The following is an 18,794-nucleotide window of genomic DNA, read 5'->3' as shown; positions in this document are numbered from 1 at the left end:
GCAGTCGCGTCTGTTACAAATCCTTCTATTAAGAGTTAAGTGCCATGAAAATCCATAATTTCTTACATAAATCGCTAACAAAAACAGGCAGTTCCTCTAATGAGATTTAGGCGTCTGGGGGAAAGGTGTTTTCTCTTTTACTTTATGATGTGTTGACATAATCAGCTTGAGATCTGGTTATTACATGTCTTGTTTAACAGCAGCTGTTTTGTGCACATCATTTATATTTATTTAAATATCTTGTCACAGCTTTACTGCTTGATTATTATCAATTATAAATAAATTAAATTAATTATTAATTATTAAATATCCATCACTTGTTTAAAATTAAATAGTATGTAAATATTATAGTCAGTGCAATTAAGTGCAATTTGCTTTTAAAACATTTCTCTTAATTTTTATATATTTTAAATATGTACATTTTATGTAGGGTGGTTCAGTGGGTAGCACAATCGCCTCACAACAAGAAGGTTAATGGTTCGAACCCCGGCTGGATCAGCTGATGTTTCTGTGTGGAGTTTGCATGTGCTCTGGTTTCCCCCACAGTCCAAAGATATGCGGTATAGGGGAATTGGGTAGGCTAAATTGTCCGTCGTGTATGTGTGTGAATGAGTGTATGGATGTTTCCCAGTGATGGGTTGCAGCTAGAAGGATATCTGCTGCGTAAAACATATGCTGGATAAGTTGGTGATTCATTCCGCTGTGGCGACCCCTGATTAATAAATGGACTAAGCCGACAAGAAAATGAATGAATAATAATAATAATAATTATTATTATTATTTAACAAACCTGTCATATTCTGCCCTAAAATTATAGCAATTAAATGTGAGAAAATATATTTTGCTAAATTAATAAAATTAAATAATATTTTAATGATTATTTGTTAAAAATAAAATAGTAATAAAATATTTTAGAGAGAGCAATTAAGGGCACATTATTTTTAAAACATTTATTTTAAGTGTTAACATTTCAATTATATATATATATATATATACACACACACACACACACACACACACACACACACACACACACACACACACACACACACACACACACACACACACACACACACACACACACACATAATAATAATTGTTAAATTGTTATTATTATTATTATTATCATTATGAACAATAATTTAACAACTCTGTCATATTATACTTTAAAATTATTGTAATTAAGTTTTTAAATATTATAATCAGTGCAATTAATTGCATTTATTTGTAAAGCATTTCTCTTAATTTTTTAATTTAACTTATGCATTATATATATTTTTTGTATTCTTTATGATGATGATGATGATGAGGATGATGAGGATGATGATGATGATTATTATTATTATTATTATGATTATTATAAACAATAATTTAACAAGCCTGTCATATTCTACTCTTAAACGATTGCAATTAAAAATTGGAAAATACATTTAGCTAAATTAATAAAATAATATTAAATGACTATTTGTTGCAAATTGATTTTAAAACATTATATATATATATATATATATATATATATATATATATATATATATATATATATATATATATATATATATATATATATATATATATACATATATATGTATACATACATATATATATATATATATAAATATATATATATATATATATATATATATATATATATATATATATATATATATATATATATATATATATATATATATATATATATATATATATAATGTATATTAAAATTGTGTGTATGTGTGTATATTTGTATGTATCTTTATTATTCTTATTAAGTGATATAATAATAAGAAACAATACAAAGTAACTAAACACTTTTCAGCATGTGTGTCAAAGGTGAAAAGAGTTTTAAAGCTTCATTTGTTTTGTGCATTAGAATGTGTCCTATTTTGCATTTAATTATATTTTACTTTGTGTTACTTTCTAGGCCAAAGTAATTACTACCATACCTTTTAACGATGATTTAGACTGAAGATAGATACTAAAATTCTATAAGCAACAGTTTATTTACAGTTTATTTACAGTTATATTACAGTTTATTTCAGTTTTATTACAAAATCATTACAGCATATATATATATATATATATATATATATATATATATATATATATATATATATATATATATATATATATATATATATATATATATATATATATATATATATATATATATATATATATATATATATATATATATATATATAGTAATTTGATGTTATATTAATGTCACAGTTCAACCTCAAAATTCTAATTAAATGTGTTTAAATTTCCAAACCAGTCCTTCAGGTTTTATCTGTTTGTCAGCAGGTATTAATCATTTAAAACAATAAAACACTGCAGAATAATTATGTTGTTTAGTTTGTACATGAATACATCAGTTAGAATGAATGACGATGGAAAATTTATTAAATATATATTAATCTATGTAATAAATCTATACTTCATCAAGGCCACTTCGGTTGGCACAAAAGTTTCAGCTAGTTGTTCCCAAGTCTCGATTAAAATCAAAAGAACACAGGGCTTTTTCTGTTGCAGCCCCTAGTCTTTGAAATGATTTGCCTTTATATATATATATCGGGTCATGCTCTTCCCTTGATGCTTTTAAATCTCACTTTAAAAATCATCTTCTTTCTCTAGCATTTAATTGTAATTAATTTTATTTTGTTTACATGTATAGATTTTGCGTGTTGGTTGATTTGTAAAGCACTTTGGTCCAAGGGTGTAGGTTTGCTTTTGACATTGGTGGGGATTGGTGAATTCAACCCCCAAAATATATAATAATAATGCTATACTAAAATGTATTATTAATAAATATAAATATAAATTAAATAGTATAATGCTTATTACCTGATAAAGAGAGAGTTTACTAAAAACTTCTGTTTATTTTAGCCATAGTGCAAATGAAACATGTCTTATATATAGGTGTTAATAATAATAGAATGTGATTTAACCCTTTTTGCATGTCTATAATATTCACTCCGCAAATTAAACTATTGGTGGGGACTTTTCAGTTGTCAGTGGATATTGATGGGTACGTGTCCCCTCAGTCCATGCTAAATCTACACCCCTGCTATTGTCAACATTTGTGATTTTTAAATGTGCCATAAATATAGCAAACAAACAATAAATAAATATTAAAAAAATAATATAGTAAAATAATAAATACTTATATTAATTGTAATGTTTAATTATACAAAGAATATATAATTTAAATAATATATATAACAAATATTAGTCATATTTTTTGTTATTTATTTTTTTCCTCAGCCTTTTTTGGGGCATGTTTAACACTGTCGTTCGGCGCCTCCTGTTGGTTAACAATAAAGTGTATCGTTTAACATATGCAACTCTGAGCTCATAAATATTAATTACCCCACGCTAACCCTCCAATAGAGTTCGTCCAAATATCTAATTAATATTCATGAGTGCAGGAGCGCGGACCAGTAGACGGCGCTGTGATCTCTCGGTGTTCGTGAAGCACTCTTTAAGCGAAGAGGAACACACAGCACAACGTGAGAACCATGCCGAAATCCAAGAGAGACAAGAAAAGTAAATGTTTTATAATTTACACTCTATGAATTTGACACTTTATGAATTAAATTACTCGACATATAATCCGCATTCATTGTAGCAGCTAAATGAAAGAAACCTGTCAGATATTCGACGTGTATTTACATCTGAGCTGGTGTAGTACTGAGAAAAATCGCTTGTTACTCATAAGTTAGACACAAATGCATGTGTTTGAACTGAAGTTTATTGCTTAATCTCATTTATTAAGATTATTAAAGCAGATGTGCGTGTTATTGTGCCTTGTAGTAACACCAACATTGTTTATTATCTTACTTTTAACAGTTTCTTTAACCAAAACAACCAAGAAGGGGTTGGAAGCCAAACAAAACTTGATTGAAGAGGTTAGTATGACTTTTAAATCCTTTCTTTTGGAGGACTGATATTGCTTGATTGAGGTAAAGTTGGTTTTGTATACCATCCTATTACGCAGTCAGAGAACTATAAGTACTTGGACATTTACATTGACAGTTCTTTTAAATGGAAAACACACACAGAGTGGATTTGCTCTTGTTTACACCAGATATTGTATTTTTATATTGGTTACGTCTTTTTGGAGTCAACAAGAAGCTTATGATGTTGTTTTATAAAGCATTGTCAGGTATGGTATCATTGTCAGTGTGATTGGCAACCTGTCTGTACAATAGAGGTAAAGTGAGTTTTATATTTTAATGTAATGTAATGTGTATTTATATAGCGCATTTATTGTGTATGGCCATACACCCAAAGCGCTTCACAATCATGAGGGGGGTCTCTCCACACCACCACCAGTGTGCAGCATCCACTTGGATGATGCGATGGCTGCCACAGGACAACGGCGCCAGTGCGCTCACCACACACCAGCTATTGGTGGAGTGGAGGGACAGTGATAGAGCCAATTCGGTGGAGAGGGGATGATTGGGAGGCCATGATCGTAAGGGCTGATAGAGGGACTTTGGCCAGGACACTGGGGTTACACCCCTGCTCTTTCACGAGAAGTGCCTTGGGATTTTTAATGACCACAGAGAGTCAGGACCTCGGTTTAACGTCTCATCCGAAAGACGGCGCCCACTGACAGTGTAGTGTCCCCTTCACTTTGTACTTGGGCATTAGGACTTACACAGACCACAGGTTGAGCGCCCCCTGCTGGCCTCACTAAACCACTTCCAACAGCAGTGTTCCCTAGTGGTCTCCCATCCAGGTACTGACCAGGCTCAGCCCTGCTTAGCTTCAGTGAGTAACCGGTCTTGGGCTGCAGGGTGACATGGCTGTGGCGCACATTCGTCCATTTAAAAGTCTCTATATTGTTTACCATGTTACTTTGAATATTCGATCGGATTTAGCATGCAAGTATGACTTGAAAACATCATCAACACTGTTTATTTGACTGTGAACAATGTTGTACTTTGATAGTCATTTGCTGCTAATATGATTTCACTATTTAGAGTTTGCAAATAATACTTTTATGAAATTATATTATTAAGGGGAAAGTTTGAATGTGCGAATATAAAACCAACTTTACCTCAATATCTGTACAGTGTAAATCTAAGCTGATGCATTTATTAAAGACAGGATGGAAAATTGTTAGGCACAATGAGTATTTTAATTATCACGTTTTATACGAGAATTGTGTCCTCAATCAGGTTGAACGGATTCTGAATGATCCAACTCATTTTTAGTTTCCTTATTATGCTCCGCAACCCTCTGGTAGACATGTAGAGTCCCTTAGTGTAGGTTTAACACCCATCTTGAAAAGTTTGCCCTCTCACATATACTAATGTGCCACAAACAGGACGTTAATATCACCAACCATTCCCATTTTATTAACCAGTTAAACTCTGCTGTTATTTTGGGATTTCCGCCTGGATTTTGCCTACCCAAATTTAAAAGCTTCCCAAATCCACATGCAGAGGTGTAAATGCAAAAATTTGGTATCATTTTAAAGAAAACCCATTGAATTTTTATAAAACACCGTTGAAAGTGTTTAAAATAACTGTATATGTTGTCTGTGTTATAATAAACACCTAAAAAAAGAGGCGCTTTTTGTATTTTTTTTTTTTATAAACTTAAATTTGAAAGTGTACCTTTTAGGTTCTGTGTGGTCTAGCGTGCTGTAATTAATTTTGGTGGTTCCTGCACATGTTTGTAATCATAGGAAAAAAGAAAAAGGTCTCTACCATAATCTATGCAAAAGTTATTGTATTCCAACTGATGAGAGGTGCTGTACAAGCCACAGGGAGCGATCATTGTTTTCATATTTCACTATTCTTTTGTTTGATCAAACATAATTCACTATGTTTGGACCACGTCAGACATATAAAAGGATTACTTATGCACATCACCTCAAAAACAGAGGAGAAATAGCCCTGAAGCGCACAGCATAAGATAATAGATGACAGCTGTCTGTGCTATCTGGGGCTGCTTATTGATTATGAATGTCTTGTTTTCACTTCTGCGCCATGGAAACACCACAATTCATTCAACAACTGTTTGGCACATGAATATAATTAAGTAAAAAGAATGCTAGAACCGTATGAGCTCCGGCAAGAGCTTTCATTTGAGCTATAACTTGTACATGTGTCATATGAAAAATATAAAAATAAACCAATGTAAAATACCCAGCTTGGGAATCCAAAAACTGGGTATTTAAGTGTAAATAACTTTTATACAGTAGGATAAAAACCAAAGTGATGCATATGTGCATAAAATATAGATTCTACACTTTCAAACGACACCACTTACGGGGGTCTAGTGCAACGCTAGCCCTTTAAATCTGAAAGCGAAAGTCGATGACGTCACCGGGTCCGCAGAGTTTAAGTGGTTATGGTGTATCTATATAAATGGCCCACCCTGTATACTGATGTAATCGTACAACAGAAACGGATATAGTGACAGGCCTACTTAATCCAGATTACATATAGTTTGTTTCTACTCAAAGATGTCCATCATAATATATGCACTTGTTCTAGTAATATTGTATCACCATTCGATCTGTCCCCTGATTTTAAGATGACTTTTTCCACTTCTCTTGCTCTCAGCTGCGGAAATGTGCAGACATCTACAGATACGTGTTTGTGTTCTCAGTGGAAAACATGAGAAACAACAAACTGAAAGACATCAGGACGGCCTGGAAGCATAGCAGGTCTGAAGACGTGTGCACTTTTGAGGATTTTTGTTTTATGATTTTAGGATTAATGCAGAGTTTGGGTTGGATTTTTCAGGTTCTTCTTCGGTAAGAATAAAGTCATGATGATTGCGCTGGGTAAAGGACCAACAGACGAATACAAAGATAACCTGCATAAAGTATGTCAGACCCAGATTTCCATGCTTAATGATGAATTTTATGAGCCTCGCTGGGTAATATAGAGCTTTCAGCAGTTATTCAAGTCGTCTGGTTTGTTTTGCAGCTGAGCAGGTTTCTCCGAGGGGAAGTGGGGGTTTTGTTCACAAACAAAACTAAAGATGAAGTGCAGGAGTAAGTATTTATTTAAATGAAATTCAGAAACCAGTTAATATGATTTGATGATCTGAATTGATGCCTAAAGGTTGAATATGCAACACTATTTTCAACTTGAGTCTAAAAATGTATGTGTTTACTTGTAGAAGTGTTAGTTCTGTCTTTCCCAAATCTAACGACATCTATTAATACGTTATTTATGAATATGTATTTTGATAGACCTAAATGAAATGTCTTTCCACAGATATTTCGGGAACTTTAAAGAGGTGGATTATGCTCGTGCTGGAAACACAGCAAGCATGGCGGTGACTCTGGATGAGGGTCCGCTGGATCAGTTTCCACACTCAATGGAGCCGCAGCTCAGACAGCTCGGCCTCCCGACCGCTCTGAAGAAAGGTAAACCTTTAAAGCATCTTAACGCGACAAAAAATAAGTTGGACATTATTTATCGTGTGCCTTACGATTTGTCACACTTGTAAGTGCACACACACATCACTGATTTATGTAATTTAAATTAGGGCTGTGCAATTAATCGAAAATCCGATTTCGATTTCGGCTTCAAATGATAATGAAGAAGCATTAATCGAGATAAACGATTATTGCATCATATACCGCCCCCTTTACAGCTGTACACGTTTGTTGCTCTTAAAAGCACGAAAGACCGCGCGCTTGTGTGTGTGCAGCACGCGCACACAGTCAGAAGCATGCGGCCGGTCAGCATTCGGTCTCATTTGCACACTGAGTCAAGCAGAGGAGCGCAGACATCTAAAGTCATCTTAACATGAGCGCTTTAATGGTCAAATAGGTGTCAAAATGCGGTGTTTAGTGACAGGGTTCAACGCTAAGGCTTTTTTCTACTGGTCTGATCGGGCCAGTGGTTCTGATTTTTACTTGCCCTGCCAAAATTTTCACTGGCCCCACCAAAAAAAGAACGGGAAGTTAATAGCTATTTTTTTAGATGCATATTTTAAATAATGTGTCAAAAATAAAGTCTCTGAATCTAGAATTTTAATACTTAAAAAAATTGTAAATAAAAGTGTTATGCAAACAAAAAGAGCAGTATGGAAAATCTGGAGGTATTTTATTGCGGTTTGAAATTATTTAACAGAGGGTGGCTGACTTGGCTGTGTTTTTTTTTTTTTTTTTTTGCATTGTTCACACGTAAATTTCTGCTTTCAAGACGTTAGAAACAGATTTTTTCTTTTAGCCTTAGAATTTGATGTTGCCGCCATGTTGCTGTTTCTTCGCCGTACTGGTTGTTACCAGGTTATGGAAAAAAATAGAATTCTCAATCAGATAAGAGGAACCGGAAAGCAATACAGTGTTTACGACATCACAGAGAAGGTAGTGTTTAAAGACTTAAAAGCAAAAACTTAAAATGCAAGTAATTGATAAATAGTCACAGACAAACTAAATGTTAGTGACAAGGCAGCACTGTCCCAATCGGGCCAGTAATGATCCGGTTTACTGTCCCAAGTGTCTGTCACGCTGGCTCTGGGCCACCGGGCAGTCCTTATTGTTGAGCCCTGAGTGATTATTCATAATAACCCTCATTTGTGTAATAAACAAACGAGTTGAGAATCAAAAGACACGTGAAAGAGAAATCATTAGAGACAGCGCCATGTTCCTGCTGCCGCCTGTTTTTATCATTAATCAAACAAAACGAGAAAATCCCTCTCTGCTCTTGACTGAAGGATTTTTGTAGCTAAAGTGTTTTTCTTACAGTAAAGATGCTTAAAGCACAGTTTGTTGTCTATTGTATTTATTTTTCTACTCTAAATCATGCCTCCAAGTTATGGAATCTTCAACGAATGATCATCCTTTGATTGATAATATTTTAACTAAAGTTCACCAACTACAAAATCAGTTTTATCACATCATTTTTTGCTGGGTTCCAGGACATGTCGGACTTTTAGGCAATGAGCGAGCTGATGCAGCTGCTAAAGATGCTTTGAAGCAAGTAGTGAACAAATGCTAAATTCCTCCGTCAGAGATGAAACCTTTTATCAACGCTTACATTTTAAACAAGTGGCAAAAGGAATGGGATGCATTAGAAAACAATAAACTACATGAAATCCAACCTGAAGTTTCACACAGAATTTTAAGACATTTTAAGAATCGATTTGATCAAGTAGTTTTTACCAGATGTCGTATTGGGCATACGAGAATAACACATGGTTTTTTGCTCCAAGGTGAAAACCCTACTCAGTGTTTGTATTGCAAAACTCATCTTACTGTAAAACATATTTTACTGGACTGTCCTGCTTTTACTGATTCCAGAAGGACTTTTTATGAAATGAACTCTTTTAAGGACATTTTTGACAAAGTAACACCCGAAAAGATTTTAGAATTTTTATCATGTATTAACACAAAAAATCTTATTTAATTTATGTTTTATTTTGTTTGTTGATTTTTAAATTGTATATTTATTGTTGAAAGATTCCTGCCATGAAGATAGCCTTGGTTGCTGACATGGCACTAAATAAAAAATACATTACATTATTTATTTTTCTTTTCTTTGCAGGGTGGAAAATAACAGTATGTACACTTGAAGTCAGAATTATTGGCCCTCCTGAATATTAGCAACCCTTTTCCTGTCCAATTTCTGTTTCATGGAAATAAGTTGTTTTTTTTACTTATTTCTAAACATAATAGTTTTGATATCTCATTTCTAATGACTGATTTGTTTTATCTTTGCTGTGATGACAGTATATAATATTTTACTAGATATTTTTCAGAATACAAGCATTCAGATTAAAGTGACATTCAAAGGCTTAATTAGTGTAATTAGGCAAGTCATTGTATAACAGTAGTTTCTTCTGCAGACAATCAAACAATATATTTCTTAGGGGGCTAATAATATTGACCTTAAAATGGGTTTCAAAATATTTAAACCTGCTTTTATTCTAGCTAAAATAAAACAAATAAGCCTAGAAGAAAAAATATTATAGGAAATACTGTTAAAATTCCCTGCTCTGTTAAACATCATTTGGGAAATATTTATTTAAAAAAAAAATTCTCAGGAGCGCTAATAATTTTGACTTCAACTGATAATCGTTTTAAATAATCAAGATTACAATTATGACCAAAATAATCGTGATTATGATTTTTCCCAAAATCGAGCAGCCCTAATTTAAATGACACTTCTAAATGGACTTCATTACAGTCGAGAAGAAAACAACATCTGAAGAGTTACATTGCAGGATTTAAAATTATTCTTAAATTCAAATAAGACTGAAGTGTCTCTCTCTGTGTGTTCGTGCATGGGAATGAGAGAGCGTCCTGCACAGATTTCTAATACGAACAACACAAACAGGTGACCGTGAACCTAATGTCGCATATACGGTACAATTTTTGAATGGTTTAGGCACAAGCTGACAGTTTGGTGACGCTGTCTGAGCCTTACAACATAATTTTATTATTGTGCACAGTAATATCGGATACCGGGGTAAATAGGGAGGAGGTTTGTACATATCAAAATTTGGATACCGCCTATGCCTAACTATATAAGATATCAATTTTGAAACCATTCTAGCTGCGTCTAAAATGTTAGCTTTAAAGGATTGCATTAGAGGACAAAATAAAGTACTAACATGATATTAATCTGTCTGCAGGTGTGGTGACGCTGATAAAGGATTTTGAAGTGTGTAAAGAGGGAGACACACTCACACCTGAACAGGCTCGGATTCTGGTGAGTGTAGGGCTGCTGTTACTTTGCAGTTTGATATGTGTTTCTCATTTAAAACAAATGATTTGCCTAGGATATGATGTTGAATTTAAAGAAGGCATTCATTCTTAAATTGAAGCATTATTTCAAATCTTTATTTTTAATTTAGAAACTCTTTGGATTCGAGATGGCGGAGTTCAAGTTGTCGATTAAGTGCATGTGGAATTCTGAATCCGGGGAGTTTGAGAAGCTGACAGACGGTGATGATGATGATGAGACTAAAGAAGCAGAGGATGAAGACTCAGAAGGCGAAGAAGGGAGTGAATAAAACCTGCACACACACAATGGACTTTATCTGCCATGAACATTTGTATGTGTTGATCCGACATGAACATGTACACTTTATTTTAAAGAGTGTTCCTTTAGTGAGACTTACTGTCTTCTGCACACTGTTGAGGTTATATTTTCACTGTCTCTACATTAATACAAGATTCTGTACTGCACAGAGAGAACGGCTGAGGGAAACGTGATCTGTGCTATTCTAACTGTTCATTATAAGTTATTGTAACTCATTTTTGGCAACGAGTAAACAAACAACAGTGATCCCACAGATACCACTTATTCTTTATTGCATTTTCATGGGGAAAAAAACGTAAAACATGAACCATTTTTATACCAGTGTTTATTAGGAAGCTGAATGCTGCTCCAAATTAAGTTATCATGCAAAACAATAATTAGACACTATAAAAGTAAAGTGATCTCTGTGTATGAGTTCTTATAAATCAGTCTTGTTATGATTATTGTTTGCTTTATTGTCGAGGTTCGTCTAGCGGAAATAGTTTGGACACTCATGAGCCACTACCTCCCAGGCATGTTTGAAAGCGTCGACGACCTCCTGTTTAAGCGGACCTTCAGCCGCCGCTGTCAGGTTTTCATTCAGCTGCTCCATGCTGGACATCCCGATGATCACCCCGTCGCCCTGATCGCCCTGAAACAGCACACATCTGCCTGTTAGAAATCTAAAAACCTCTGGATGATGTGCATTATGGGATGATTAGGAAATTGAGTTTTTATTTTGTAACTGAAACTTGCATCTTTAAAACCAAATAGTAAAGGGCCTTAGTAAATATTTTAAAGAGTGTATAGGGTTAAAACCTCATAAGAACGGCCACTTTATTAGGTACACTTTGTCATATTTTTACAGTGCAGTATTAGACCGCATGAATGATAATGCTATATGTATGTTTGGCTTGAATTATGAGGTCTCACTTTATTTTAATGGTCCGTTTGTTGAATTTAAGTTACATTGCGTCTACATGCCAACTAATTCTCATTAGATTGTAAGTAGATGGTTAGTTTGGGGTTGGTGTTAGTTGACATGTACTTGCAAAGTGTCTTATAGTCAGTTAAATGTCTTTTAAAGAAGCAGTATCAGCGGATATTAAGCAGACAGTCTACTAATACTCAAATGGACCATCAAAATAGTGTTACCAATTATGAGCTTATTAACTTAAGAAATCAAGCTTTTATTTGCCACTGAAAACAGATTATAGCTAATTGGAAATGACCTTAGTTAACATTAAGAGAGCTTGGTCTTCGAGTCCTGTCAGTTGGCATTTCTGTGTGGAGTTTGCATGTTCTCCCTATGTTGGCGTGGGTTTCCCACAGTTCAAAAATAGGCGCTATAGGGGAATTGAATAAACTAAATTAGCCGTAGTGTATGAGTGTGTGTGTTTCTATAAGTGTTTCCCAGTACTGGGTTGTGGCTGGAGGGGCATCCACTGTGTAAAACACATGCTGGAATAGTTGGTGGTTCATTCTGGAATGGCTACCCCTCATGAATAAAGGGACTACGCCAAAGGAAAATGAATGAATAAGTGCATTATAATTTGAATTAATCAACCTTCATTTGTCACTGAATTACCGCATGTTAAGTAGGGAGTAAATTAGCATGAAGACGTGTTTCATAATCATTATTGCAGGCATTAATACAAACATTTCTAAACATTTGCAACTGCTAATACTGCATATTCGCAATGGAGAATAAGCCAATTGCATTAGCCTAACAATGATTTGAAATCTCTTGCGCTATGAAGTGCATCATAATTTCACTGCCGAAAAGAAACCTTTGCAATTTCATGTACATGACTAAAAATCCTCCAAATTCAGCATCAATAAAATCAGTTAAGATGAAATCATGCAAACGTTGATGAGTGAATGCATTGCACACCTTCAGATGAGAGTGATGATACATCCAGCGAATGGCAGCTGAAGTCAGGCTGGGTTTTTCAGAACCGTACGCTGATTCTAGAGCTTTCTGTACACCATCAATGCCTTGGAAATGACTCTCCTTCCAGTATCTGAACATGTCATACCATTGATCAGCTTTAATAACGGTACAGTTATAATATGCAACTTTTTAGGTCTAAAATGACTCCTCAGTGTTAAATTCTGAGATGATTGTACCTGTCCCGGTAAGCATTAGCCCAATTGTTGCCGAAGAATCGACCCGCAGGCTGAGCGCCGTCTTTATCTTCATAGTGGTATTTACCTGTGAGAAGTCCACCTGAGAGAAGAGACGGTATAGAAGAGCTACAGTATAAGAAAATGCATTAAAAAAACAAAGCAATTTAATTTGACTTATGATCGTGTAATTTATTGTGCATCATCACGTCTGATTTAATGTAAAAAATAAATGCAAATGTATAAAATGCCCAAAAAATCATGCTAAAAAAATTGTTACAAAATATTGAAGTTTTTTTATTACACTAATGCATGCGATAAAAAAGGCTAAGAAATTGCTAAGATAAAAAAATATGTTTTTAGAAACACAATGCTTTTAATTTCTACCATTTTATCTACCATTTTAATTTCACTGCTCATTGCTTATTTTCTTTACTGAAAACTGAAGTAAATTCAGAATTGAATCACAGGAATAAATAACATTATAAAGTGGATTGAGTAAAAAAAAAAAATTATTTTAAGTTGTAGAAATATTTCAACATTTTTAAAAAGACAGTTTCCAAACTTTTACTGCATTTTTGATTAATTAAATGTGAATATGCAAATACACTAACCGGCCACTTTATTAGGTACACCTGTCCAACTGCTTGTTAATGCATTTCTAATTAGCCAATCACATGGCAGCAACTTAATGCATTTAGGCATGTAGACAAGGTCAAGATGATCTGCTGCAGTTCAAACCGAGGATTAGAATGGGGAAGAAAGGTGATTTAAGCGACTTTGAACGTGGCAAATCTTGTTTGTGCCAGACGGTATTTCAGAAACTGTTGATCTACTGGGATTTTCACACACAACTATCTCTAGGGTTTACAGTGAATGGTCTGAAAAGGAGGACATATCCAATGAGCGGCAGTTCTGTGGGCGCGAATGCCTTGTTGATGCCAGAGGTCAGAGGAGAATGGCCAGACTGGTTCCAGCTGATAGAAAGGCAACAGTAACTCAAATAAGCACTCGTTACAACCAAGGTCTGAAGAAGAGCATCTCTGAACACACAACACGTCCAACCTTGAAGCGGATGGGCTACAGCAGCAGAAAAGCACACCGGGTGCCGCTCCTGTCAGCTAAGATCAGGAAACTGAGGCTACAATTCACACAGTCTCACCAAAACTGGACAATAGTAGATTGGAGAAACGTTGCCTGCTCTGATGAGTCTCCATTTCTGCTGACACATTCGGATGGTCGGGTCAGAATTTGGCATCAACAACATAAAAGCATGGAACTATTCTACCTTATATCAACGGTTCAGGCTTGTGGTGGTGGTGTAGTGGTGTGGGCGATATGATCTTGGCACACTTTGGGCTCATTAGTACCAACTGAGCATCGTGTCAACACCACAGCCTACCTGAGTATTGTTGCTGACCATGTCCTTCTCTTTATGAGCAGAGTGTCTCCATCTTCTGATGGCTACTTTCAGCAGGATAACGCACCATGTCATAAAGCGCAAAATCATTTCAGACTGGTTTCAGCAACATGACAATGTGTTCACTGTACTCAAATGGCCTCCACAGTCACCAGTTCACAATCCAATAGAGCAACTTTGGGATGTGGTGGAACTGGAGATTCACATCATGGATGTGCAGCTGACAAATCTGCAGCAACTGTGTGATGCTAACATCAATATGGAGCAAAATCTCTGAGGAATATTTCCAGTTCCTTGTTGAATCTATGCCACAAAAGATAAGGCAGTTCTGAGGGCAAAAGGGGGTCCCACCCAGTACTAGTAAGGTGTACCTAACAAAGTGGCCGGTGAGTGTATAAAACCATATTATAAACAGTAAATTAAATGCATTACCTGCCAGTGGATTGTATGCGAAGAAGCGAATGCCAAAGTATCTTAAACACGGCAGCAGTTCGGTCTCCACCTGGCGCGTGGTTGCATTATACATGCCCTTCACAAGAAAACCACATTACTTAAAGAGACAGTTCACCCAAAAATGAAACCTTTATGAATCTCTTACTTCTGTTAAACACAAAAGGAAGATACTCTGAAGAATGTTGGGAAAACCGCAATCGACATCCATAATATAAGAACAAGACAATATCATGCAAGTCAATAGCTGTTTTTCTAACATTCTTCCTATTATATCTCCCTCTTTGTTCAACAGAAGAAAAAAGAACAGAATTTTCAGTATTTGGGTGAACTGGCCCTTTAAGCAGTACTTTACAGACAGATTTGAAGATTTTACAATTAGTTCATACTGTTCCCTGACATTAATGGTTCATCCACTTACTTGATATACAGTAGGAAGCACCCAGTTATTGTGTTTGCAGATACTGTAGATTTCAGCCACTTCCCATGATGCATAGTTCGATAAACCCAGCTCCTCGAATTTGCCCTAAACATTAAACAAACAGCTCAATATACCGTAGTAAACATGGTGGATTCTGTTTGTGTAATGATGAGTTGTGTAATATCACAGCTTTTGTTTTCTTTAGGCATCGAGGTCAGTCAGATTATCTAAATTATTAATAACTAACAGGGGTGCGTTTCCGAAAATCATCATTAGCCAACTAAGGTCGCAAGTTCCGTCGTTACAAAAATAGTTTGTTATTTTGGCATTTCCCAAATCCGTCGTTCCAACGAACATCCGCAAACTTTGTTTTAAAAATTTGTTATAAATTAATGTATTTTAAATTGTACAAATATTTCTCAATTAAATTTTTTTTTTAAATATTTCACATTTTAAAATAAATAAATGTATTCTAAAATTATTAAAATATATTTTACATTATTCAAATATTTCACAATTTAAAAAATTATTTTAAAATTGTACAAATTTGACAATTTTTTTTTTATAAATGTATTTTTAATTTGTAAAAATAATTCACAATTTTAAAAATAAATTTATTTAAATTTGTACAAATTTTATATTAAGTTTTATTTATTTTAAATTATTTAAATATTTCACATAAAATTATTTTAAATTATTTAAATATTTCACATAAAAAATGTATCTTAAATAGTACAAATATTTCACAATTTTTAAAAAATAAATGTTTTTTAATTTGTACAAATATTATACACTTTGTTTCAAATAAATGTATTTTAAATTGTACAAATATTTAAACTTTTTTTAATAAATGTATTTTAAATTGTACAAATGTTTCACAATTTTTTTTATTAAATGTGTTTTAAATTGTACAAATATTTAAAAAAAATTTAACATGTATTTTAAATTGTACAAATATTTATATTTTAAAAAATTGTATTTTAAATTGTACAAATATTTACATTTTGAAATAAATGTATTTTAATTTGTATAAACATTTCACAATTTAAAAACATAAATGTGCGTTAAATTGAACAAATATTTCACAATTTTTAAAAATAAGTGTTTTAAATTGTACTAATATTTTTACTGTATGTCTGATCAAATAAATGCAGCCCTGGTGAGCAGAACAGCCTTCTTTTAAAAGCATCACTGATCTCAAACTATTGACTGATAGTGTGTCTGATAGACCATGTTATAATATAAATGGTGACCTCTTTATGCAGCTGATTGCAGGCCTGTAGTGTGTCCTGGATGGGGTTTTGGTGGTCTGGAGCGTGCAGGTAAAAGATTTGCACAGTCTGTCTGCGCAGCCTCTTCAGAGACGACTCCAGCTGCTTCCTCACACTGTCAGGTTTCAGCGTTTTTCCTTCCCAGGGATTTGCTTTGGTCGCGATTCGAACTGATGAACACAGATGAAATCAAAGCGTTACAGCTGAACATTGAGCACGATTAACAACATACTTCCCCTTTAGACTTTGAATAGGTCTCAAACTGGATTCCTGGATGGCCGCAGCATTGCACAGTTTTGATCCAGCCCCGATCAAACACACCTGATCAAACTAACCAAGATGTTCAAGACTACTGGAGATTATTAAGCAGGTGTGAGCTTTATTTACAATATTACTGAGAATATTTAGTTTTGTGTTTAACAGAAGACAAACCTATTACAACAACTTGAGTGTGAGTAAATAATGAGAAAATATCATTTGTTTTAGTTGTTTAACTGTCCCTTTAATATGATTCTGTGTTAATTTCGTACTGATTTAGATCCTAGTATATTTGATGCATTTACTTCCAGTTTTCATACTATGGAAAATATAGTTTTTGCACTGTTTCATTTACTTTTGAAAGTCCTTTAGTTAGTTTTTCATTCATTTATTCATTATTAGTCCCTTTATTAATTTGTGGTCGCCACAGCGGAATGAACCGCCAACTTATCTAGCATGTTTTTACACAACGATGACCTTCCAGCCACAACACATGTCTGGGAAACAACCATACACACTCATACACTACGGACAATTTAGCTTACCCAATTCACCTGTACCGCATGTCTTTGGACTGGGGGGGGAAACCGGGAGAACATGCAAACTCCACACAGAAACGCCAGCTGACCCAACCGAGGCTCGAACCAGCGACTTTCTTTCTAGCTAGTTATGTTAAAATTGGATAATAATTAAAATAATTTGATAAAAAATAAAATTAACTATAAATTAAAGTATTAAAGCATTCAATAAAATTATGATTAATAAAACACATTGCAATACATAATTATAAATAATATTAATAAATTCCTTTACAATGGAACTTTACATCAGCATGTCCAATTCTAAAGCAAGAAGAAGCTATACATTTATAATAATAATTTACAGCGTGAGGGGTCGAGGCTCAAAGTGTAACCAAATAATGCAATTTTGGGCATATACGAAAGTTTGCATATACGTATTTATTTATTTATTTATTTACAAAATAGGAAACGTCAACCCAATAGAAATGACTTAATGTTTATTTGGATTAAATAAAAAAAATACTATTATTAAATTTAGCAAGTTTGTAATTTACCTGGGTAGCAGTTATGATTAAAGTGTTTATTTTACTTTGTCATTATCCCTTAACAAAATCCGCGTGCTTACAGTCATTGGCGTTTACAAACGTCACGTGCCTTCCCCTTGTCATGTGATCTATCCACTAGTTCACTCATGTTTGAGCAGATCAGTCTCCCTACAGTACACAATTACTAACTTAATGTTGCAGAATACTCCACCTGTTTCTGGAAGCTGCATGTCTCCTATGATGCTCTCCGCTTGTCCGTCATTGTACATCAGCGCGGTGTCCAGTTCACTGTGGCCGCGCTCTAAAAACACACGCACCAGCTGCGAGCTCATGTGCGCGTCTGCGCGTCCACCAAACGCCATGGTGCCCAGCAGAGTGACCGGGATACTGGAGCCTGACATGCTGCGGAGCTGTTTAATCTGAGTTATTCTGAGTCTGCAGTGCAATCTGTGGTGAAGTGCACTCAGGCCTGCTCGTGCTGCGCTCTGCATAATAAAGTTCCTGTACTGAATTACAACCAGGGCGAAGGACACGCGATCACTGAGGGACCAGGAGGAAAGTGCTGAACTTCAGCAAAAACGAAGAGGGATTGAGGGACGCCATTGGTCAGCAGGAGGAGGTGGACATCTGTGCGGTCAAAGTTCATCGTTTGTCTCATCACTTTGGTGAAAATATCAAACCCAAGCGTTTGATTTATTATTGAGCTATAAATGGATCTCCAAAAATTAACCCAGCACTATTGTTTGTCCATATTTTACTTTATTTGGGTTGAACCAAC

General features: G+C 34.5%; 3 protein-coding genes across 3 annotated transcripts in view; 2 read left to right on the top strand and 1 right to left on the bottom strand.

Annotated features, from left to right (window-relative positions):
* Nucleotides 1–18,794, top strand: part of flnba (filamin B a) — a 750,037-nt gene that overhangs the window by 443,813 nt on the left and 287,430 nt on the right. The gene's annotated exons all lie outside the window — the stretch shown is intronic.
* mrto4 (MRT4 homolog, ribosome maturation factor) lies at nt 3,466–11,277 on the top strand. Its single transcript, NM_001017657.1, is given in 8 exon segments — nt 3,466–3,546; nt 3,850–3,908; nt 6,582–6,685; nt 6,765–6,846; nt 6,951–7,018; nt 7,245–7,396; nt 10,615–10,691; nt 10,837–11,277. Coding segments are annotated over 8 exon segments (729 nt in total). The 5' UTR covers nt 3,466–3,518; the 3' UTR covers nt 10,996–11,277.
* On the bottom strand, nt 11,273–18,532 carry akr7a3 (aldo-keto reductase family 7, member A3 (aflatoxin aldehyde reductase)). Its single transcript, NM_001002369.1, has 7 exons — nt 18,228–18,532; nt 16,675–16,862; nt 15,422–15,526; nt 14,983–15,079; nt 13,134–13,233; nt 12,898–13,027; nt 11,273–11,655 (listed from the first exon to the last, which is right to left on the bottom strand). Exons 1-7 carry the CDS (start codon nt 18,415–18,417, stop codon nt 11,494–11,496), a joined length of 972 nt encoding a protein of 323 aa, NP_001002369.1. The 5' UTR covers nt 18,418–18,532; the 3' UTR covers nt 11,273–11,493.

The sequence above is a fragment of the Danio rerio genome, chromosome 11, assembly GCF_049306965.1.
Source record: "Danio rerio strain Tuebingen ecotype United States chromosome 11, GRCz12tu, whole genome shotgun sequence".
NCBI lineage: Eukaryota > Metazoa > Chordata > Actinopteri > Cypriniformes > Danionidae > Danio > Danio rerio.
This window is presented reverse-complemented; position numbering and strand designations above follow the sequence as displayed.

Excerpts from the sequence above, each read along its gene's own strand:
- akr7a3 (NM_001002369.1), bottom strand. The coding sequence starts at position 18,417 with ATGTCAGGCTCCAGTATCCCGGTCACTCTGCTGGGCACCATGGCGTTT. Across the intron at positions 16,863-18,227 it reads CATGCAGCTTCCAGAAACAG|TTCGAATCGCGACCAAAGCA; the intron begins GTGGAGTATTCT and ends TGTGTTCATCAG. Across the intron at positions 15,080-15,421 it reads TGCTTCCTACTGTATATCAA|GGCATGTATAATGCAACCAC; the intron begins GTAAGTGGATGA and ends TTTCTTGTGAAG.